At 46.9% G+C, this 24,582-nt stretch overlaps 1 protein-coding gene across 2 annotated transcripts; it reads left to right on the top strand.

Annotated features, from left to right (window-relative positions):
• The first annotated feature begins 3,412 nt into the window (after positions 1-3,412).
• BOK (BCL2 family apoptosis regulator BOK) lies at positions 3,413-22,645 on the top strand. Of its 2 annotated transcripts, none has more exons than XM_074153775.1 (5): positions 3,413-3,567; positions 4,542-4,913; positions 8,922-9,050; positions 16,403-16,566; positions 21,536-22,642. In XM_074153775.1, the coding sequence occupies exons 2-5, from the start codon at positions 4,691-4,693 to the stop codon at positions 21,659-21,661; spliced, it is 642 nt and encodes a 213-aa protein (XP_074009876.1). In that variant the 5' UTR covers positions 3,413-3,567; positions 4,542-4,690; the 3' UTR covers positions 21,662-22,642. The 2 variants fall into 2 exon arrangements, with proteins under 2 accessions (XP_074009876.1, XP_074009874.1); XM_074153773.1 differs by having other exon boundaries at positions 3,436-3,652; positions 21,536-22,645.
• Positions 22,646-24,582: the final 1,937 nt, after the last annotated feature.

The raw sequence follows: 24,582 nt of genomic DNA, 5'->3' as shown, positions 1-24,582 counted from the left end.
CATAAATGCTGCTGAGCCAGTGCAGAAGCACCTGCACCCCCTTCAGGCTCTTGAGATTTCAGGATCACTGCAGGCAGAGGCACCTTCCTCTGTCCATGTGTGCGTGTCCTGTGTGTAAGTGTGAACTGATTCCCAGAGTTTTTGGGTGATCAATCACTAGAATGAGACCAAGGCTCATCCTCTGCCTTTGGGAGTTAGAGCTTGAAAATGAAGAATCCTCTTTGCTCTCTTGGAGATAGTGACCTCATTACTGTTTTCTGCCTTTTCTGTTTTGGAGGTACAGTATGTAAATATTTTATTTGTGTTTCAAAACAAAGTTATGTGTCATTTTGAAGCAATTTAAAGGATAGGAAACAACCAAACCAGTTATAGCTATTCGATTAGGTTCGTAAGCTGATGATGCAGCCTCATCAAAGTCCTGGATTTAGCTAGGAGCTGCTGTTTTACAGGGCTGGCAGCTGCTGGCTTGATACCTGAGCAGCAACAGTTGGTTAAATGCTTCTCAGGCAACATTTCCAGAATAAGATTCAGGAATACAGGTAGAGACATTCTATGATTCAACTCAGAGCACTACTCGCTAATGTTAAATTCATACTGCAGTTCCCCCTTCCCTGTGTTTGTACATCAGCTCTGGAACGTACACCGTATCTTTTTTCTGCCTTTGTCAAAACATGTATAACAAGGAAGTTGTGTCTACAGTGGCAGTAAGCTTGGCAGTGAGTTAAGAGAAGAAAACATTGGGTATGACTGCTAATCTATGTCAGAAACCTAAGTAATGGATTGCTTGCTAAACTTGATGCATTTAAGTCACTAGACCCATATCCTAATGAAGGAGAGCCGTCTAAAGGCTGTGGAAGATAAGTTCACTGTGCCACATCCCCTCTGCTCTGGCACGTGACACTTGGCACAGCAAAATCCTGCTCCAGAAAAGGTGCTCCAGGTGATTCTATCATGCAAGTAATACAAATAACTAATTGGCTTTTAGGAGGCTTTGAATCAAGCCCTTCAGGAACAAGAGAAAGGTTCAAAAAGACTCAGTATTTTGCTTGGGTCTCGTTAAGCTGCTGCTTCCATGTATTGTTTTCCTGTTGCAGCTGGCAAAATATTTCTGTATAAAGAGAAGTGTTTCTTCTAGCCTCCCTGTTCCTCCTTTATGGCTTTGCAACCTAAAGCCTGATGGCGTAGGTGTTTTTGCAGTGATAACTTGCAAACTTCACAAATGCAGAATTGAAGTATTGCTGCAAAAATCAGTTGGGAAGAGTCAGTGGGGAGAAGATGGTATGTTAAAGCTGGGTCAGATAGTGCAGAAGAAGGTTCAGGGAGGGTTTGGTAGAAGGATTTGGTCTGGTTACTGTGCCAGTGTTTTGCCAGAGCATCTTCTCTCTGAAGGGAAACGGCTTGCAGCAGGAAGGGGCTAGCGGGGCTAGTTCCCAGGCTCTCTGGCTATTAACTGTGTGTCTCTGGCATCCTTTTGCTTCTCCCAGTCCCTACCTTGCAGGTGTTTTAGAACAGTGGATCTGTGTGTTGAGTGTGTCGTTTCTGCTGGAATTGTGGTAGGCTGTGTGGAATGGCTGGGGTTGGCACTGTGAGGTGAAACAAAACAATAGCTCTGACAGAAACCAGGCCGTGTGAACACGAGGCTGGAAAGGACCTCCTAGGGCACTCAGGGTTACTCTCCTGCTATTGCAGGAAACCATATGATGCAGACCTCTTCATAAGCTTAGTATGCTCACAATTAGCTTTTTTGCTTCCACTGCAACTGTTAAAAGGCCCTTTCAGGGACTTACTTCTCTAATGGTTAACTATTTCATATTGAGCATAAGCTGTTCACATTTAGACTGTTGCTGTGCTCTCTCCAGGGTTTGCTTCCACTTGATGTACTTAGAAGATGTAGTCATATCTCTGAGGTCCCCTGGTTTCACTAAAGCTCTTTTGGTCACCCCATGGGAGACAGGCAGGAGCTGCAGCATGGAGCCTGTTGTTCCAGCCAGAACTCTCTTGTGCCAGTAACTGCTACACTGGGAACAGTGGGTTTGGGCGATAGAAACTGTTTCTGCACTGTTTCCTGATACTCCTTTGCCACAAGGGTTTTTCCAGTATAGATCTAGCCTCTTAAGTGTTGTAGCCTAAACATATTATGGAAAAAGGGGCTCAGAGTACACTGGCAGCTCCCTGGATTGTAACACCCTTGTTCTTCTGCGTTCAGCTGAGCACTTTATACTGTGGTTTCATATATTTTTACTTACAGAGGTGTCTTTCATTGTGAAGATGTATTTTTACTATTTAAATAATATAGGTAGAATATGATGCACTGTTTGTTTGGGGGTTTTTTACACAAAGTTTGGTTTATTATACCCAGCCTTCACACTTCTAGTTTTTGTGTCTTTGCTGCAGGGTGGAAGTTGAGGGGGTGCTGCATGCTGTGACAGTTGGGCAGGGGACAAGTGGGACAGGTTTGGCACCCGTGGAGAGCTGGGACTGGTTCTGACTTGGCTTCTCCTGGGAAAGGAGCAGGGTTAAGGAGAGGTATGTGTATGTAGCAGTCATCAGCTGGGGACCCCTGGCTTAGCTCAATATGGTCATGTTAAGATGGCAATAGTGACTGTACATCTCCAGCACCTCAAGTATTTGCTCAAAGATTCTCTCAGAAATTTGTTTTTATCTACTAGCCCTCCTCAAATTTAGATATAGTCGCTATAGACAGAGGCCCATCCCTGAATCAAGACTCCAGAAATCCTGTGCTACTGCCCACCCGTAACACACGCCTTCTCTGCAGTGTTCCTAATCATCTCTTTGAAAAATCATTTTTGCCTTTGCAACTCTGATGGCTAAAAAATAATTTAAAATTATGTTTTAGCTTCCTGCAGCAGCCGACAGCTTGAAACAGCAGTCCTATTTAAACCATGCCTATTCAGTAGAGCTTGGAAACAAAGACGAGTGCTTAAGCATCAGTATTGCTTAACTAATGATAATGTCGCCCAGAATTCTAGCAAATGTGCAAGTGCCACAGTGCTTCCCAGCCCTCCACGGGTGATTGAACTGGTATGAGTAGCCCACTGCCGAAATACGTCAACTTGCAGTTCCCCAACTCAGCTACCCTATGAAAATGACTGGCCAGCATCAACTCCCCAAAAGCCGCCGCAGGAATTCACCGAGAGCTATTCCTATTCCAGCAGCGCATTCATCGCTGGCTGATACATGGGGTAACCTGCTCCAGATCCTACCTCACCCCTAAGTCCAGTCCTTGAAGGAAGCTCTGGGCGCTGTCAGTAGAACAACAGAGAACCTCCTTAAGAGTGAAGAAAGGGGAGGAGAAATCCTTGCTCTCTGGCTATAGCAACCCCACCTCCCGGTTATTTGATCTTCCTTACAAGGCTAAAGCTAGAAGCTTTCCTCTGCCGCCTTAAAAGCCGCAGAGCGAGCCCCGAGGATCCCGGAGGAGCGCAGCCGGGATGGGAGGCTGGCAGAGCCGGGGGAGGAGGCACCGGTGAGCCCTGCGGCGAGCCCGGCAAAGGGGGCTGGTGCTTTCCAGAGAAGCGTGACAGTATCCTATGAATCCTGAACCAGGTACTCACTGATGCAGAGCTTCCAAAGAAACATGAAACCAAACCCAAAAAGAAATCACTGAGGGGGAAAAAGTGCAGCATGAGAGGTAAATATATTTTTCATTGGGAAAACAGGAAGTAACTATTTCATTTGAAAATCATTATTGTAAATCGATGTCTAGAACTGGGGACTGAACAATACATTTACTAACGTCTGAATAAAGACTTTGGTCTGACTGACTTCAAAAGCAGTGCTGCATTAAAAAGTCAGATCAACAGATGAATTCAGGTGTGTCTGGAGAAATTTTGAATTTTATCTTTAGGCATTCACACCTGAAAACTTCTTTTAAATCTGCTTTTCTGTTTTGCTCTCTCTGCCGTTGCTAAAGGTTTTCAAGAAGTATGCACATTGCTTTGGAGGAAAAAAAAAATGAAAAAAAAAAAAGAAAGAAAAAGAGTGGCAGAACCAAAATATAAACTGGGAATGTGGTAAACTGTTTCTGGTGAGACACTTCAAATGGTCCAGTACCCCTGTGCTTGTAATAGTGCCATTTCTTCAGAATAATCCATGACCTACTGAGCTGGAATGTCTGTTGACATCTGGTTGAGGTTACTGTAGCTTGTATTTGAGATTCTTTTTTTTTTTTCCAGTTTAATTGAAACAAGCTGAGATTGCCTACGTATTCTGTGAATTGTTTCCACACTCTGACCATTTAGTCTCTCTGAAGGGTAATCCTGGGACTGCTGAATCTGAACTGGAAAAGAGGGAACACCTTGATAGTTCAAAACTGCAGCCCTTCTGTGGGGCATGCTGCCCGTGAAAATCAGAACGGCTGTAAGGCGGAAGACTTTGTCCCTTGTCTGTAAGGTGCACCTAGACAAATGTTTTGTGAATATGATACCACTGACTTTAGCATAACTGTAAGTTATAATACTCGGACTCCTGATTTACATCTTTGCAGTGCTAGAGGACTTACAGATGCTTTTATTCACCAGGTAAAATGAAAAACTGGCCTTTTGAGAGTAACTGCTGGGAGCTGTGACAAACCAAGAGACCAGAGGATTACTACACACAGCTTCTGCAGATCCTCATCTAGGGCATCGGGTCAGCCGCTTATGCTGAGGTGTCGATTCAGCAGCCAAGGATGGAAGTGCTACGCCGTTCCTCAGTCTTTGCTGCAGAGGTGATGGAGGTTTTTGACAGGTCTCCCACTGACAAGGAGCTTGTGTCCCAAGCCAAGGCTCTCTGCAGAGACTACATAAATTCGAGGCTAATTCGAGCGGGTGTCAGCTGGAGCAAACCTGAGTACAATGTACCAGTGCCTGGCGGTAAGCTGGCCGAGGTGTCCACCATACTGCTGCGACTAGGTAAGTCCCTGCAGGTATGGGTGGGAACTGAAACTCTACAGAGCAATTCAGACCAGACCAAGGTTTCTGGAACTCATGACTGCCAAGAGGCTTTTTATGTGATGATACAGAGGTTTTTCTTCTCTGCTTTTGGGCATTTAGATTTGGTTTTTGTGATCTTCCCTAACCAGCTCCTTTACTTGCATTTCCTCAGTCCCTTGGAGCCCTGCTCAGCACAGTTTTTCTGCAGAACTACTTTTTTTTTTCTGAGAACTTGCTACAACTTAAAAGTATGATGCAGTCCAAGAAAGCCCAACAGCAAATTAATTTTATCTGCATAAGACCCCAGCTGTGTAACAGTTTTCACAGTAGTTTCCTTAGTCTTTCTCAGCTTGGCATTTTAACAGGTCTTGCAGTGTTTTCTCCAGACACAGGTGACTTGGCTGCCGTGATGCAACCCAAGCTGGCATCTGGTAGAGTACTGCTACCTCGGGACTGGGGCTTCATCTGTTGCTCGCCCAGCTGCAAGGACATTTAATGTGGGGGTAGTTGCTTAGACCACGTGTGTTGGAGATTTTATAAAAGTTGTTTTCAGTGACAGTGTGTTTGATTTTACTTTGCCTCCCTTCACCAAGACATGAGTTTTCTTGCTTTTTGTGGGAGCAAGGAGGAGTTGGCTGCTGTTGCATGACAGACACTGCCCTTCAGTGCCCAAACTAGCCAACCCCCCTCATGGCTGGGTGACTGCCGGGGCCACAGGGAGAACGATTTAAAGGTTATGCCTGTAGGCTGCTACACGAAGACATCCTCTGCAGTTGTGCCTGGACCAGGAGTACCCTCTAAGTGCAGACAGTTAGCTGGCCTTTTGGTTTAGGTTTTAGCCTCCTGCATGCTGAAGTCAAGCTGTTTGCCTTTTGAGATCTCAACACCCTCATTCTTGGAAGTTGCTTCCAACATTCCTCTTTGCCTCCAGGCTGGTATATTAGTTCACATCTGGCTTGGAAACTACCACTAGCATTTGCATCTGACTTAATACACCAAAGTTCAAGTAAGTCAGATGAAGTAACCTTTAGCTGGGCCTAACAAACTCAGGACCAGGCTGCTATCCCCACTTCCTCCCCTTTCTTTCTACTTCTGTTTGATATTATCTCAAATTTCTTTTTAAGTACCTTTTGACTGACTTTTTTTCCCCCATTCGTTCATTTTCTTATTGTTTTTCACTTTTTCTCTCCTATGCTGACTTTACTTCTTTTTTTTGTTTTCAGCGGTTGTTTGCTCTTTGGGGTTTTTTTTGTTCTTCTGTCACTGCCTTTTTGTCCTCCGTTTCTTCTTTGCCTGGGTTGGGGGTTGAGATTTGTTTGATTTCAACCAGATCTTCTGTGGGTGGCCAGGAGCATGTTAAAGGGCAAACAGGTGGCAGACTGGGTCTGAAGGCGTCTCCTAGATGATTCTCCTGTTACTTATCCCTGGCCAGATGGAAAGATTTGGCTGATAGCCGCAGGAACTTGACGCTTTCTCTGAGCAAATCTGCTTGGAGGGAGCCACGTGGTACCCATGCAACAAGAAGGGTGAGCAGTCCTCCTTATTAAGATGAGGAGTTGTTTCGGAACTGTTTGTTCAGAAATGCTGCCTGCCACATGGCCTGTCCCTTTCTTTTCCCCTTTTCATCTATAAACCAGTACAAGGCTGAGTGGTATCCATCCACCTGCCAGGAACAGTAGTCCTTAGCTGCTTACTAAGCAGTGCAACAAGCCAGACGGGCTTTTTCTCCACGATACTGCCGAGAAGCCTGTGGAGATGAGAAGTCAGAGTATTTCCTAGCGCTCTTGCACATGCCAAGGCAGCAGGGAGTCTGATGAACTCTGATGGTGGAGAGCCCACCATTAGACTATCTCAGTAGAGAGCATGATGGTGGGCTAGCAGAGGTGCTGGGCACAGGCGGTACAGTTGCAAAGTCTTTGGAGACCGAGAGCCCATCAGCTTAGTGAGGCTTAGCAGCTAATTAATGCAATTAACGAGTGAGAGGTGGTAAAAACTAATGGTATGGCTAAATGAGACACCCCAGACCAATCTGGCATATGTGTCAGAGGTCTGGTTTATCTGAACTTGTCTCTCCTCTGGCTAAGGCCCAGGCAAGTGCCGTTTCACCACCGCACTGAGCTTCTGCATGTGGAAAGAGTCACTGCTGCCCTACTCGCTCCTCCGTGATTTCTGGAGGAAGGAGGGGAAACACAGATATTGCTCTAAATGTTGCTAAGTGTGCTGTCGGGCATCTGAACACGGACACCGAAGACTGCCACCAATGTCACATGCTGCTGGGGAGGTCCTGGGGCCACCGGGGCAGGGAGTCTGTGAGCCTGGGACTGCTTTCCTGTGCTTCTCTTCGTCTGCTGTGCTGGTCTGCCCTGTGCCTTGCTGCAGGGCAGGGCGCACTTCAGCAGCATGTGCCCCTCCAACCAAAACCTGATCTCATCTGGGGCCTCCAGGCACTGCTTGTTGAAAGCTGTGACAGTGGCAGGCTACCAAGTGCTGATCCCAGCCTCCCATGCCTCCCTCTCAGTTAACCACGGGCAGGGCTATCCCCACTTCCTTGCATTTTTTACAGGGAAGCCTGTGTGCTCCCTGTGAGGAGAAAACAGCTGTTGAGTTGTGCAAGTAATGTTTCCCCTTATCAGGGCTGACCATGTGTTGGCAGGGTTTCCTCTTGCCATCAGATTGTGGGACAATCCCACACACACGAAGGGCCTGGGGAGCTGGGCTTTGCCTGTGCTGTGCTGAGTGCCAGTGACCAGTTAGATGCATTAAGGTCCAGTAGCTAATGACTCTGTAATAATCTCCTGACTGGGGTGTCATGTTTTTAGTCCCCATCTAAATGAAATTTTCAGGAGGATCAGTTGCCCTCTGACTAGGGCAAGTCACCTGGGTCTTGCAGTGGGATGTAAAGCTGTTGTGACAGCTCTCCTCTTCCCCCGGATGCTCCAGAGCACCCTTGTGCAGGAGAAGGATGCAGAGCAGAGTGTCCTAAATCTAAAACAAATAGGACTCTCCATGCACAAAGGGTCTTGGTCTCATGGAATGTGTGCGTTGTGTAATGCTCCTACAGCAGTTGTGGAAACCTCATTAAGTGTCTGTGAACCCCTACAGACAGATAAATCCATTGGAAACTGGGCTTTATTAATTCTACTGCTCAAAAATATTTTGCTAGAGGAGAAGCTTTACTGCTGTTGCCCGAGGTCGACAGTACAAACCTGTGGCAGGAGTTCTCTGCTTTTCCTTGGTATTTCCTTCTTGGTCTTCAAGCTACCCTAGCACCTCCAACTACATCCCAGCTGGGGAGAAAACAACCTGGAGGCTAAAGCATGTGTCTGTGTGTGTCGAGAACCTTATTGCTGAGGAGTCAGCCAGGCAAATAAACATCTCTTTAACCATTTGGAGGAGAGAAAGAACTCCAGATTGTCATTGTATGAGTGTAAAATAGCAGAGCTGATAGTCACTTTGCTCAATGTTGTGCAGCTCTGGGTGGATCCTTGGCTTTAATCAGCCTCCAAAATTCTTGAGTTGGTCTCATCTTGAGGCTTTTTTGTACAAGTCTGATGGGGTGTTGAGAAAGGGCATATCTCTCAAAAGCTTATGTAGATGTACATGCCTCCTTTTAGCTTCTGAAGAAAAATGAGATGGCTTTGCTTATCTGAGGCTAGTCTCCCGTGTTGGAGGACAGGTAGGCATCCAGCCTGGGAATGTCAGGTATATTGGAGACTACTGCAGCCATGCCACTGGTACAGGGCCACTCCATGTCCCTGCTCCCTTTGGAAGTGCCAGGCACAGAGAATATTCGGAAAGCAAGGTGCAGGTAGCAGGGGATTGCATCCAAATAAACCTAAGCACTCTGCTGCCTGTTTAAAATAAGGTGGAGCTGGGGTTAAGTCTCTTCAGCTGGAGGAATATGTGGGGTGGCCCCAGCTGTAGTTCCTTCGTGGTAGGAGCAGGACTTGGTGTTCTGTGTGGTGACTCCAGACTGTTTGTTTCCAGGGGATGAGCTGGAATACATTCGTCCCAACGTCTACCGGAATATCGCCCGCCAACTGAACATCTCGCTGCACTCGGAGACAGTGGTGACAGACGCCTTCCTGGCAGTAGCTGCGCAGATTTTCACTGCAGGTACTGTGCCCTGACAGATACACAGACAGGGCTGGGTGGGAAAGAACAGGATGGAGCCACCTCAGAGAAGGCATGTTTCTGGGATGGCCTGCAAGGTGGGGCATGGTTTCTGAAAGGGCTGTGGGCAGTTTGGCAGTGTGCCCTGCTTTAATGATTTAATGAGAGCTCCTCTATGCTCTGTTGTTCAGGCAGGGAAATGCTCTGTTTTGTTATATCTTCCTGGCAGGTTCTCCCTCATTCTAGAAGGCATCTCCTGCCCTTCCTTGTTAGGAGGTAGTGTTACCTCATTGCACAGGGAGGTCACTCATTCCAAGCTCCTTTGCTCACCGTTGGCAACTGGAGAGGATTCATTACATGGGAGTCTCCCTTGCTCCAGCTCACGCTGCTGAGCCAGAACCAACTCATCACAAGGGAGTTCCTCTCTTTCTGGCCTCCTTTTCCCCAGCGATAGCCAGAACTGCAGTGGAGCCTGCTGCTTCCAGTTGCCGCTTCTCTGTTCTCATGCTCAGAGACAGGAGCCTCAGCCCTCAAGGCTAGCTGTTCCAGACAAGCTTTCAGCTTTCTCACTGCTTAGACATGAACGTTCTTCTGCTTCTGTTTGACCGGTCCCAGAGATGACTGTCAAAAGCAAAGGTACACTCTGTGCTGTGTTCCTGCGAGGGAACCTCAGCCTCCCTGAGAACAGTCACTGCCTGCAGTTGGGAATGCAGTCGGGAGGAATCAAGGGAAGAGAAACATTTTACATGGAGATTTATGTCAGGCAAGTCGTGACATGGTTGTAGGTTTTCTGCAGTGTTTTATTGTGTTGTTCATGGAAGGAACAATAGATGTTGTTAAAGACTGGATGGTAAAGACTGCAAACAAAAAACAAAACAAACAAAAAAAAAACAAAACACCAAAAAAACCCCCTAAAGACAGCTGCTTGCTAACAGCATAGTAGTGTGAAGACACTGGATCCAGTGACATTGACATGAGAAGTGTCACAGGAGGTAGTTGGTACAGGATAGAAGTCCAGGTTTCTGTTGTACTTTTAAATAGGCTTCCTCACTCAAAACCTTTTATCTTCGAATCAGCTCTGCATCTTTATGTGCATGCACTGTATGGGAACCACTGACACCCTAGAGAAGCCCTGTGCTGACATCCTGGACTTCAGATCTGAAGTGTGTTGTGCTGGAAAGCACAGATCCTCTCCAGAATCACAGCAGATGACAGAATAGATGTCTGAGAGGTGCTGCAAAAGCACGGCTCCCAGCTGGGCTAGTAGGGCAGATTTATTCCCCAGATCAGGGAAGCTGAAGCTGAGCCATAAGAAATGGATGTAATTGGATTCTGTAGCTAGTACTGCAGCCCTTGGGATCCTTTCAGAGCACGTCTGGAATGCAGGTTGCCTTTGCACTGGGCTGTTCTTGGGAGGCCGTGTGGCCTCAGAAAGCAAAAGCTGGGCAAGTATGGCAGGAATGTCTGAGTGTGGCTGTGTTCAAAGTGCAGGTGCCCTGTCTTGTCGCTTAGTGCTGAGCTTTACTTGCATCAAGGCTTACAGAAAAATGAAGGTCAGGTTTGCAGGCTCAGGTATTCGTATTGCAGGTAAGTAGATTGCATCGTCTTAGATGACTATAGCTGACTACACCAGAACTGGCCTACCTCCAAAGCTGAAGTGACACAGGGAATTACGCCAGAAAGGTGGATGGCTGCAGGTGGAGCAGGCTGTGCATGCTGCTATGCTGCATAAATATGATGCTGGGGAGAAAGCCCTGCTGGCGTCTGGGAGCCCTGCTCTCACCAATGTATATTGGCAGATCCACCCTTGGTGCCTGGGAAGGTTATGGAGCAGGTCATCCTGAGTGCCATTACACAGCACATGCAGGACAACCAGGTGATCAGGCCCAGCCAGCACAGGTTCATGAAAGGCAGGTCCTGCTTGACAAAACCGATCTCCTTCTATGACATGATGACCTGCTTAGTGGATGAGGGAAATGCTGCGGATGTTGTTTACCTGGATTTTAGTAAAGCTTTTGACACAGTTTCCTACAGCATTCTCCTGGATAAACTGGCTGCTCGTGGGTTGGATGGGCTTACTCTTTGCTGGGTAAAAAAGGCTGGATGTCCAGGCCCGAAGAGTTGTGGTGAATGGAGTTAAATCCAGTTAATGGCGGGTCACGAGTAGTGTCCCCAGGGCTGAGGTTCTGTTTAATATCTTTATCAACGATGTGGACGAGGGGATTGAGTGCACCCTCAGTAACCCTGACACCAAGTTAGGAGGTAACTTCTGCTTGAAGGTAGGATAGCTCTACAGAGGGATCCGGACAGGCTGGGTGGATGGGCTGAGGCCAGTGGTGTGAGGTTCAACAAGGCCAAGTGCTGGGTCCCGCACTTGGGTCACAACAACCCCATGAACACTACAGGCTTGGGGAAGAGTGGCTGCAAAACTGCCAGGTGGAAAAAAACCTGGGGCTGTTGGCCGATAGCGACTGAACATGAGTCAGCAGTGTGCCCAGGTGGCCAAGAAGGCCAACAGCATCCTCAGGCAGCAAGACTGAGGACATCTGGCATTCTTATTAGTCCCACTCATGGGTACATTGTGCCATATTTGACTTTACAGCATTCTCTGTTCCAGTTATCTCAGGTTTGGCTTTTCTGTAGTGTAGCAATCCCAATGTAGGAATCCCAATTCCAGCCAGATTAACAGCTGAGAATATAGGCAGAAGGTGAGCAGGTCACAGAGCATGGTAAGGCTCAAGCTGTATTTTGCTTCCCTGTTTCCATACAACCTGTTAGTTTTTCAGGGTGAGGAGAGCCCACCTGTGTGGAGACTGGCACTGCAGAGCCCTGACCTGCTTTGGATGTTGAAGGATCTGCAGCAGCATCACCTCTGTGACAATACTGGTGTGTGGTCCAAAGCAGCTCTGCAGCCAGCAGGAGACTTTCCACTGACTTTAACAGACTTTGGATTGGGGCCTGGCTGAGCTGGTATTTACATCAGCTGTTTAAATAAATCTCATAAGGAAGGGGTCATTTGTGGAAAAACAGAAGTAGAAAATGGAGATGCATTTTCCTTTCCTAAAGGAAACAGGTTCCTCCAGTTGGTAAGAGCTGCTAGGTGTGAGGGCTCTCTAGAAACTTTGACTGTGGTTTTATATTGGTTTGGGTGTTTGTCAGATTTTAATGAAGAGTGCTTGGGCTGAAGTGAATCCTTTACAACAGGGCTGCCTGGTTGATGGGTTCTTGGGAGCGAATACTTTCCTCTGCAGGAGCAAATGCTGTTGGAAATGCATCCCACTGCTTCCCCATCCCTTATGCCTTATGAGTTGAGCTTCCTGCTTTCTGCACATCCTTGTTGGCTTCTTTCTCTCCACCAGAGGAAAGGATATTGTGTCTGGCTGTATTCTCCCAGCTGTTGAAATGCAGCACTCGATCATGTTTCTCTTAGGTCTGATTTGCTAGTTGTGCTCTGATGCCGAGTGGAGCAGAGGGAAGTCTATTTGAGTAACCTTGGATAGTGATGCTCTGAGACTCCGCGCAGTAGTGTCTCGTGGCTTCTTGAGCCCTCCCCTGGGGCAGGCAAGCAAATATGCAGCGGGAACGCTTTCAAGAGCCATCTTCTCCTGCTAATTCATTCTCCCCTGGGCACGCCAGTGTTTACATACCTCTGGCTCCATGACTGGCCTTGAGTCTGCAACTTGTATTTCTTATTTCTTAAAATGCCGCCTTAGCAGCTTTTCTCTCTTTCGGTGTCCTTTTGTTCCATCGCTATGAGCAGAAGTTCCAGAGCTTTGTCTGTTTCGATCACTCCTTTCTGGACCAGTTTTCCATTCCCTCATGTCATTAGCTCCTGTGGATGCTGCTCTGCACAGTGGGAAGCAGTGAATAGATTATCTCTCTTGGTGATGAGTGCCCATCTCACCCCATGTGGACAGTAGCCAGACCTTTAGAGGAATTCGGAGCAAGACAATGTGTAGTCTCTGCTCATGTGCACTGGCCAGATGCATATCCAGCTTATGCCAAGGGATGCATCAAGCTAGTGTCACCCTGGCCTGGACATCACAGGGGGCAGAGGCACTGCCCTGCCAGTAGATTGTGCTCCTCTACCCCTGCCGAGGGAAGCTTTAAGAGAGAAAAGTTAATGGAGCTGGTGTCCTAGAAGAGTGCAGGTGAGGGCTGCTGTGGCCTGTTCCCCTGCCCTGCCTGGAGCTCGTTGGCTGCTGGAGCCTTCCTGGGGCAGAAGGACTGGCCACAGGCATGGCCCCGTTTTGGTCTTGAGCTGCTGTTAGAGGTGTCTGCTCTTCCCTTCCTTCAGGGCTCCCCTAACAACATCTGGTGCGAACAAGAGCATAACCTGTGCCCTGTTGTGTCAGGTGAGGAGCCCAGCCTGCTCTCTCCATCTTCTGCCTCCAGCAGTGGCTATAGGAGTTGCCACGCAGAGAAATCAGGAGGGGATTTTCTCCTCTCCCACTTGCATGGCCCAGCTCTGCTGGCAACAGGAAAAGCAGACTAAACAATTGGTTTGACCCTTGCAGGCAGGCTCTGTAAAGAGGAGGATAATGGGAAGTGACCACTGGAGCCCTTCACATCCATCACCATGATAAGCATTGGCCAACAGCTTGTCCTCTTTCTGCTGTCCATGTGAAAGAGAGAGGGGCTCTGGCCATGTGCTGGGGAAGCGTTCACCTTGTGCAAGTCCTGCAGAAAGCACATAGCAACGTTGGCAGAGAAGCCAGAACCAAAGGGCTTTCTCTCCATCCTCCCCGGGAGGAGAACCCTGAACTGACACGTCTGTAGAGCAAACCGCTTTCCTCTGCATCAGAAAAATCGTGATTCTGTTGAGCCTGTATCTTTCATAGGTTGTGGATGCACTTTTTTTCTATTGGAAAGAGAAACTTGGGTTTAAAACAAAGTTAATCAGGACTGCAGCCATCTTTCTCTACTAGGGTGGCTGCAGCTCCCTCTCAGTCTTTGTTACTGCCATGTAAATATCTCAAAGCTAATGGACTTGCTTCAGATTTTTAAGAGCGCTGTCAGTAAAAGCTTGGGAATAAGCCAGTGGACTCTTCCCTGGAATTCCGGGTAACTTTGGTTCATGTAACTCAAGATGCAAGGAGCCATACTTCTGCAGGGGTGGAGAGCTGTAAAAACTGACTTACACTAAAGCTGAGTATAAGCCAGCCGAGGCTCTGGTCCAGGAGATGGTGGTCGGCAAGAGATAACCCCTTAAAGTCTCTTTCATTGGGTAGAGAGGTATTGACCTGCAGCAAGACAGCCTCTGTCTTGCCGGGAGAAGCCCTCTGTCTGGTGTTTTCTCCTGTGGTTTCATAGCCTCTTCCTGGCCCGTTCTGCTGGCTGTCATGGTGACACGCAACGTGAGAAAGACAGATAAATAGTGTGAATACCACACAGGGCGTGAACTTCCTGAGTGACAGCTCTGGGGAAGGGACACTGCAGGGCCCACTCAGAAAGTAAAATCAGAATAACAGCCAATTTAGCTATATTAATAACTTCCTCTGATCTTGGAGATAGTGCTGGTGAAGGACAGACTATCACAGGAGACTCTGAGCTACTGCTCTTGCTGTTGCTACAGAGCCTCACAAAAGGATCATGGGTAGATCTTGATCTTATATCAGTCATGAGTGAAAAATGGCTTTTTTGTTTTTTTGAAAAGTGAATGGATTTCCTTCAGTCTAACAAGCTATTCCTGTGGCTGACATTTGAACAGTTTGTCTAAAGTTTAGTGGGTTTTATTTTACTTAAAAAAAAAAAAAAAAAAAAAAAAAAGCAATTCCTAAAAGTGTTAGTGTGATTGTCCCTTTTGAGGCACTAAGTGGAAGGATTGTGGAAATGCTGTCAAACCTGCATGTATTGTAAAGGAATGTGGGGAGCTCTGCTGTGGTGTGAGGAGCTGTGAGGGGTCTGGAGCTCCATCCCGGAGAGATGAGTCAGGGTACCTGGGATCGGGGACTGCGATGAAGGAAAGAAGGGGACTCTTCATTTAAATTGTATTTAAGGGTTTGCTTTCTTAGCTGGTAGATTACTGAGCCCATCTAGTTTTCTGATCCGGTGTTTAACCCCTTCTGGTCCTTAGATCTAGTGACTGAACTAATCTTTTCTTTCTCACCTGTTTTCTTTCTTGTTGCAACCCAGCAAGAATGCTTTTGTGTGGTTTTTAAGTACTGAAACTTCACCTGGCTTCTACATTTGGGAGAGACCTTGGAGAGATTCCATAGAGACCTAACACTGTGAAATATTTCACAGTATGCTTATCAAATGCTGCTATTCCAGATAATAAAGGGGGGGAATTCAACTTCCTACTGGATTCAAAGAAAATCCATGTGCCATTGTGCTGCGGTAATTCTTCTGCATGGGTGCAGAAGAGTTACATTTCCAGGTCACTGGTCCTGATAAAAGCTTGATGAGGGACTGCTGGCAGCAATGTTAAAGCATGGAGGACTTACGCCCAGTGGTGTTGGCAAAGTGTGGGGGAGACCCAGAGAGGTTGGCTGGTACCCAGAACTGAGCTTGAGTACTTACCACTACCACTAACAGGAAGATGACTGCTGCTGGGACAACCTCCATGGAGCGTTCGCTGCTGGCAGGTCAGCCTAGCAGGAAGGCTGTTTTCTGGGAGATTAGATAACTGCCTGACACTCTATCCCTGCACTGCCTTTCGTGGGAAAGGATACGCAATGTTAAATAATGAAGGCAGAATGGCAAAACTCTTGAAACTACCTGTTTTTCAGGTGGAGACTGGGGCATACTCCTTACATCAAGGATGACGCCAACTCTCTTGGCCCTGAAGCTTTGCCTCCCTTTTTTGCTCTTGTGTCATGGTAGAACTGGCTGAAGTTGCTCGTCTTGTGTGCTTTGTGTGTCGCATTGGAAGTCTTCTCTGATCTAGAAAAAAGCAGGAAGGCTTCGTCTTAAGGGTGTTTAAGACTTGTGCTGGTGACAAAACCGCCAGGTTCCTCAAACTCTTTGAATTCAATTGCTTCCTGTGCAGCATGTGCATGACTGAGAGCTAATGGAAGTATAAACCACGGTGGTGCACATCTTCCCTATTTTGATGATGCCTTTGGGCTGCTTTCTCCAAAGCTGTGCACCCAGTGCTGAGAGGGGGTCGAAGCATGCCCAGGTCAGATCATTTAATTCTGCTTCTCCAGGTGGAGAGTTTTGCCCAATCCTAGTCCCCTAGTATTTCTTTTCCCCCATGATGAAAAGCATGCAGAACTGTGGCTGCACCTGAACTCAGAGCTGCACACGGGCAGTGTGGGCACGTGTAATGAAGGAAAGCCGTTTCCTTTGTCTATTCATGACTGAGCTATGTGTGCTTGTGTAAATCTGAATGACCTTTCTTCTTTTCATAGGCATAACGTGGGGCAAGGTGGTGTCTCTCTATGCTGTGGCAGCGGGGCTGGCCGTGGACTGTGTGCGGCATGCACAGCCAGCCATGGTTCACACCATCGTAGACTGCCTGGGGGAGTTTGTCCGCAAGACCTTGGTGACATGGCTGAAAAGGAGAGGAGGCTGGGTAAGAGATGCTATCTGATCAAGCTTGCTTCCACACATGCAGAGCAGAAAATATCCCGGTTAATGAAAGTAAGAGTGCCCCCACTGCACCTTTATGCAGAAAAACATTGAGTGAGATTCTTTTCCACAGCCCTGTGTCCACCACCATCCTACTTCCACTTGTGCTAGACTCCATATGGCTCTGTTACTGCCCCGTGGTCCTGTCCTAGACAACATCAGCTGCTCTGGTCCTCAGCTTCCTGCGTAGCTGTGCCAGGCTAATTCAGTCCTTACCCACCAGGGCCTCTTCTGTTTCTGACCTGAACATCTCTGGAGCTTCTAGCCACTCACAGCGGGAGACTATAAATAGGAGTATTTCTCTTGGGCAGCTGTTTTCTAGAAACTGACAAAAATGACGCCTGCTAATTGATTTCCCTTTCACCTGCCCCACAGTTCCCCAAGTCAAAGCTTAGTATATTAATGTGACTTGCCACCATTGCCACTATGCCACCATAAAAAGGAATTTTAGAGGGATATTAAAACCTGGCAGTTTGTGTCATTCCCTGACCCGACCCTGATGATGCCCCATGAATAATTTCTTCTGATGTAGCTCAAATTGTTGTGCACTTATGCTTTGAAGGGCATTCATAACACCCATCCTTGGTGAGGGAGGGCTTGTGGCTGTGTTACTGGCCTGCTCTGAAACAGAGCAGCTAAGGCTGCTCTGCATCGGAGTGTGGCTTTAAGCATCTGGTTTCTTTGTTTTTCTCTATACCCAATGGAAAATACAATGTTCTTGTGGAGGATGATTCAGAGTAAGAGCTTTGGTGCTGTTGGAATAGCCAGACAGTGACCTCCCTCCCTCTCACCTCTAGTAAAGGAGACTGAGAGGACTGCTTGGCTATGTTTGTGGGGGGCAGCTGGGTGATGTACGTATGTACAAGGGTCTCTGTACCTGTCTGGCAGAGCTATAGACGCTCCTCGGAGCAACACAGCCAAAAGCACTTTGCTGTACTGCCTGGAGCTAAATATTGCCATATGTCACCACTGAGCTCCTGGGACATCTTGTTCCCAAGGCATGGACCCTTTCCAGACTGAGCCACAGTGGCAAAGTTCCCCCTTTCCAAAAGGTGATATTTATTGCTGAGCGTCAGAAATGGTCAGGCTCCCCGTCCCACACAGACCCGGAGAGAGGGGGAATGACTTTTTCCAAATTGAGAATTGCTCCTCTGTGCTTAAAGTCCCCAAGTGTGCCTGTAACTGATTCAGTCACTTAGTGAATGCAAGGGATCCAAAACTGGAACAGCACTACTTTTCCAGTTGCCCTCCATCAAAAAGGTGCCTTCACTCCTGGAGAAACTAAGTGTTACTGCCACTTTAAATCATCCCTGCCCTCTCTAAAGCAGTGTGACCTTGAGCCCAACTGAGTCAGGGAACTCTTTGGTTGAACTGAAAAGTAAGGTTTGAGCTGAATGCCCTGATATGTTTCATTTTGCATCTGCACAAATAATTGTGCTGAGTGAGATCGGTGAAGAGGATATCCTGGGAAAGTGACTGATTGAGTAGCACTGTTTCTGCCTGTGAAATCCCTGCCTCAGTGCCATTGGAGTCTTACTTTAACTGGGTACCTATAGACCTGGTTGAATTGTATTCTCCAAAACAATTTTTCCCTCGGAAAAAATGCAGTTTCATTAAAATTGAAATGTTGCATAGGAATATGTCTCCTCCTGGTCTCCAATTAATTTTTTTCCTTGTTTTGGTAAAACATGCATGTTCTGATAAGTTAACATCTGTTTTAATTTTTTATTACATTATTAGAGTTCAAAACAGGGTGTTTTGATGGTTCCAAATGGATATTTTTGGAAAGTTTGTTGCATAGCAAACAAGCCACAAAACCCCTCCCCTGACCAGAAGTGAGGAGATAAGTCCTGTCCACTGCTAGCTCCTTCTGCTGATCATCCCTCTTTGGACGGTCAGCACATTTTTGTCAGAGTTGCTGAAATGTGCTGCTCGCTCTTGGGATCTGGCCCTAAGGAAGGGAAGCCAGTCTCACTGCCTGCGATCAAACAAAATGACTCTAAAAAAGCTGCTGGGTTGTGCTGATTACAGTCTGTCTCCAGTACCCTAATCAGCAACTTTGGGCTGCAACAAGAAGGTATTTTCCCTCTAGAAATGAGTGGGTTCCTTCAGTCTGGGGAAAGGCTGCTACTCCTCTTGCCATCCTGTGCTGTGCTTCCCTGAACGTTCTTCCTCTTCATCTCGGCACTGCGGCATGGAATTTCCCAGCTTCGTTCACTAATGGGCCAGATGAAACAGCTCTGTAGTGGGGACCCTTTCAGCTGCTGCCTGACACAGCTGGTTGTTAGTTTGTCTTGGCATGGAGACCTTGTTTCCCCTGTGCATATCGCCCCGTCTCTTAACGCCATCGCCTCAGGCTGAGGCTGCCAAGAGGAGCCGGTGTGCTCCAAGTGCCTTTCAGAAAAGCCACCGTGGAGATCTTGGAAAGGAATTGGAAAGTCTCCACCCAGCAGTAGGTTCCCATACTGCTTCCATGGTGTGGAGAAAGACCCTACTCCCCAAAGCTCGACCCAAAAAAAATCTCTTAGGAGAGAGAAGAAATTTTTAACCCTTTGAGGCATCATCTCTCCCTGGGGAGAGTTTTCAGGCTCAATAGTGGCTTTGCACTAGAACAAAGAATTTTTGTTAACTTTTTTTTAGCAGCTGTTACATACGTTTGCTACAGAGCAGAGCAAGCAACTTTAATTTGTTTGAATAATTAACAGGTGAAGATCAAACTGCCATTGCAACAGTTTATCAATGCCTCACAAGACTCAAAGACCGGCTTTATTAAGTAGCTTTGAAATTTTCAATTCCAGTGCATTATCAGGTATGCTTTATTTAGATAACATTATCTAAGGCAATTGTTAAACAGCTGAGAAATTTTGTTTATCTGAGCAAGCACCATACAAATTTGTAAGGGCTTCTGACTGCTGGTCCTCTTGATTAGCTGGAGTGAGGTCATTGCCTTTGGTAGGGCATAGCACAGCTTGAAGGAGTTCACACTTTCTCATGTTAACCCTTTGCAGCTATAATCAACCTGGTATGCATATCTGGGCCTTGTACTGCTTCACAGGAGGTTCTAAAGCCTTTCAGAGCTTAGGTTTCTTACTGATCAGCCACCCTAATATCTGAGTACATGTTCAGACAGGTACCTGCACATCATGACTTCTCTTGACTAAAGAGACAGCTTGACACAACTGTGTTTTAGGGACATGCTGGTCCCTAAAATTGGACAGGACTTTTTAAAAATGCAAATAGGGCAGGTTTGCTAAGCCATCACTGAAAGCATTCAGGCAGACCCATTTTACTTTGCTCCACAATAAAGATAAAGTACCTATAAACACTGGTACTATGTTGCAGCATCTTCTGTTATGTGCTACTTTGGCTGCTTGCTACGTTTGCTTATGCTTTTATAGGCGGCATTATTTCCACACCCATGTGCTGATTCAGCTTCCTCCTCTCATCCTGTTTCTTCCCATCCTTGAGTGCCTGTATTCATTCCTCCTGCAATCTCTACTCGTCAGTTATTTGTGGGCTCAGCATCTCCTAATGCTTCCTGGGGAACAGCAGTGCAGGGTGATTCAATGTGCCAGCCTTTCAGAGTTCCTTGTGAGGGAGGAACTGCTGGAACTGCATGGGTGGCTGTTGAGGCTGCAGTCAACAGACCTTCTGTCTGTAGATGACAATGGAGTCGGTTGGCGTGGCTGTACTCAGTAACCAGACACAGGGATTTGTCCTTTCAGTCCCCCTTTTGTTTTCTTCTAATTATTACCAAGGTTGGTCAGCCAAGGCTCACCCATGCCTTGAACACAGGCAGAAATACCGGACAAGTTTATTGGAGTATTCCGCAGCTTTTGTGTCCCGTTTTTTGGGAGGAACATCTCAGGGTTGAGAGTCTGACTTCCCTCTGCTTGGTCAATGAGAGACTGGTGTTAGAAGGCAAACTTGGAAGACTGCTGAGCTAAGCTTGTAAAGAAAAAGCTTTTGGGGCTGATGAATATTTGCCTTCCTTGTGACCCGATTCCTGTTGCTCTTTCTGAAAACTGCGTCAAGTTGATGTGCTGCCATTGCTCTCTCTGTTACAGAACTACACTCCGTGTCTCCTTGTGCTAGGCTGAAGTTTAACCACAAGCTCAATTATATTGCTGGCAGAACTTTAATTTGTTTCTCCCACCAGAAGATGCAATTTTTTATCTACCTCAGTCCTGTTCAGTTTACCCTCCAGATATTTTCCACCTTCTCCTCCCAATGCCAGCTGAGATCCTGTCTTCATGAATTTGCTGGATTGTTGTTATTTTTTATTCATTGCAGGCCAGCTTCTATTCTTGTTAATACTTGAAACCAGCTGCCCAAGCAACGTTTAAATCAGGCCCACGCGTCTGGGAGGCATCTCTGCCAGCATACATATTTCCACAAACAAAGCTTGCATTGCTTTAGATTTAAATTGGGGGTTGGTTTGCTTGAATGAGTTCCAAATAAAACATTAAGGCAAGAGAAAAAGTGCAAGCAATTTGAGCTGATATTAAACAGGACAACCTCTGGGAAGCATCTTGCTTTACAGAAAAGGATGAGAATACTGATATTGCCAAAGCTTCCTAGCTCTTTTGAAAAGGGGAAGAAAGTTTCTTTTATTTATCTATTCAAAATTGAAAATGCTTGACAATCTTTCTGTAGCATTTCTTTCCCCAGGGGTGGCTGAAAAGGGGGATGCTTCACCCTGTTGATGCAGAATGAAGAAAGTGTATTTCACAGAGCTCTTAAACCTGATTTAATGACTTGCGGTGCGTGGAAGTATCAGGGCAAGCATTTGTGGCTGTTGACGGTGTGGCTGCAGCAGTGGTGGCACGGTGCTGCGGGGCCGGGAGGGTGCCGCAGTGGCTGATGTGGTTCTGGGCATCTCCCTCTGATGATCTCTGTTCCCTCCTCATCAGGCAGACATCACAAAATGCGTGGTGAATACTGACCCCAGCCTTCGCTCCCACTGGCTTGTGGCCGCTGTTTGCAGCTTTGGTCACTTCCTCAAGGCCATATTCTTCGTCCTGCTGCCCGAGAGATGAATGCCAGTTGCCAAGCGCAGCCCCCTGCCCCATCTCCTCCCCCACTCCAGAAGCAGTGGTAATGGCAATCTCTGAAGAGGAAGAAGAGAAGGACTGGAACAAACATCTTGTTCTCCTCCCCCTTCAGCTGGGAGGAGATGATCAACCACAGTCTCCTTTTGCAGCCACAGGATCCTCTCTCACCGTTAATCCTTTCAAGAGCCTTGTTTTCCTGGGTGGCTTGGGCACACTGATTGCAGCTGCGTGCAGCATGGACCGCCAGGCGTCTGTCCCTTATGGCTGTGTGGCATGCTTATGCTGGTGCCAGGCAGAGGGAAGGGGGAAGGGGATTATTTGAAACGGGATAAGAAAATAGGAGAGGGGGAGAGTCCCTCCTTTGCTCTACATTAGCCTCAGTCCTCAGACTTGCCTTGTGTTGGTTCTTGCTGTTACATCTGTGCTTAAAGTCCATCTCCTCCTTTATACCTAACTGACTTGCCCACAGCATGGTGGAGGAGATAGATAATGCAGCTGTGGATTTTTGACAAGATAAAAAAAAACAAACAACATACTGTTGTCAGATGCTTCTCCCCAACACATTTTGGAAACCGGGTTGAGCGGCTGTGTGAGGGGCAGGACTAGAGGGCAGCTGCATGTGGTACTCTTTGCTGGTGTATTTTGTTGGTCCCTCTTACTGCGCTCACACGCTGTTTCAAACAGCAGCGCCAGGAGCAACACCTTCAAGCAGTGACTCGGGACTGAATTTCATAACGAAAAATGTTTTCTCCGCTGAGATTTCGTCAGAGCTAAGCATGTAAGTAGGAAAGGCTGGGGGGCATGGGCAGGAATTAGGGAAACAGTAAGTGAACTGTCTGGTGTTACAAAGGGGGAAAGCTGTGTCAAAAGTAGCTGATTTACATTTCTCCTTTAATGTCTTTGGAAGTACAACTCACGGTCTTCTTTGTGGCAAACAATAAAAGAAAATAGGTGGTGTTTCACTATTACAAAGAGTATTGTATTTGTTTCCAGAGTTAAAAATTCCAAAAAAGGCCAGAACAGTGCAGAGACAAACACTCAGGCCATGCTAAAAATACTTCAGCTTTTCCCATGGTAGCACATGTTAACATGTTAAAACTACGATTCGCTGGGTTCATGCTAGGAATTTAACCCATGTTGTTACCATGTCAGAAACATGCTGTTTCCACGGACAGAAGCGGGGCCTCGCTGCCATACGCTGGGGAAGGCTGGGGAGCCTCTTCTCCGCCAAAGCCTGGCGGCAGACACCCTCTCGGTGACTTTCTCCCGAGAGCGTGGCGGCGTGGCAGAACACTCTTCTGGATTAAAAACCTGTGGCATTATAGGAGTTTTTGCTGTTTGTTTGGGTTGGGTTTCTTTCCTGATTTCCCTACCATGTCCTGTGTTTAGAGGGACTTGACTGTTTCCATCCAGAAGTTACAAATGGGTTTGAGAATAAAGCAAAGCCTTTACTTCTCAGTTATATCTATGCGACGGGTTTCTGGGAGCAGTTAGTAATGCTGTGCTCTGACCAGCAGAACCATTGGCAGAGGACACATAGGTGGTGACACCCTTTCATAGTCCTGCTTTTGACTGGGCCAGCCCTTTGCACTTCTGCTGATGCCTTGACGTATGGGTACCGGCCCCAGCGTTACCTGTAGTACTACGCCTGCAGGGAAGGGTGCATTACCAGCTCAGTCTAGTGGTACTTTTTCAGTAGTAAAGTAATTCTTGTGGAGAAAAACCCTTAAAAGACATACCACCAACCCCTTCACCCCCAGTCCCCCATCAAAAACACTCACTGAGAAGGAGAAAGTCTCCCCTTCCATATGGAAGCTGCGTGCTGCCTCTGACGGTGTCTAGGCAGACTTTGGCTAAGCTATGAAAAGTTGAGGGTGTGTGTGTGTTATACCATCAAATGTCTCAGGGTGGGTGCAGCTGATAGTGCCCTCAGGTTGGAGCATTTTTGTGTGTGTCAAGCTTGCAGCAGTTCCCCAAATAAACCAAATTGCCAAAGGTATGTATTTTGTTTTTCTTCCTGACATAATTATATCAGCATTAGGAGTTTTGCTGGAACCTCTTCCACTTGAGATTTTCTTCCTTAGATTCCTGATAGGTCTGACTGTGGAAACTTAGACCAGGTGTAGCGTATGTGGTGAACTACAGCAATTGGCTTTTAGCAGCACAGAGGGGATCCCCTCTAATCTGCAAGAGATGCAGTAAAAGACCTGTAGTTCATTGCAGGAGGATGCAGCTTCATTGTCTTAAAGGAGCTTGTGAAAAAGTAGACTTTGGATTTCTGAAAATACCCTGGTTGTGCGCAGGCTTTGACTTTGACAGTTTCGCAGCTGGTAAAGCCCAGCTTGCCCTATTGTGCTGAGTGTTTTATCAAGTGTATGTGAGTTACTGGAGCCAGCACAGTCAAACACTGGGACTGTAAAACCTTTCTCTATTTAGATGCTGTTTTGAAATGTAATACTTGTGGCTATGACTGCTTTTTCACTAAACAAGTGATATCCGAGGGACTATTGAGGAACCTAAATAGTTAAATGCACCAATTCAGTTTAACAAAAAAGATAATGATAAGCCAAATAAAGCAGCATCGATGGAAAGGAATGTGTGTGGGTGGGGAGGGGGTTACTCAGGCAGGCAGACAAAGACTCAGTCTGGAAACTGCTGATAATGAGGAGGTGGTGGAACTCCCTACAAATAGGTTTCAGACTTCTCTGGCTTTTGTTTTTCTTGGATTTGTTAGCCCCCACAGTGTAGGTACCCCAGCTGAACAGCCTGCTGCTTGTCTTGCACTTAATGCACTTAAACCAGGAGGATTCTTTTACCCTTCTTGCTCCTTCTGCAACAACCACACCAGCACCAGTCTGGTTGCGAAAATTAGCAGCAAACAGAATTGTGCACACCGCTGTGCATTT

The sequence above is a fragment of the Numenius arquata genome, chromosome 9 (genome assembly GCF_964106895.1).
Source record: "Numenius arquata chromosome 9, bNumArq3.hap1.1, whole genome shotgun sequence".
Classification (NCBI taxonomy): Eukaryota; Metazoa; Chordata; class Aves; order Charadriiformes; family Scolopacidae; genus Numenius; species Numenius arquata.
The sequence above is the reverse complement of the archived record's forward strand: the minus strand, read 5'-3'. Positions and strand labels throughout refer to the sequence as shown.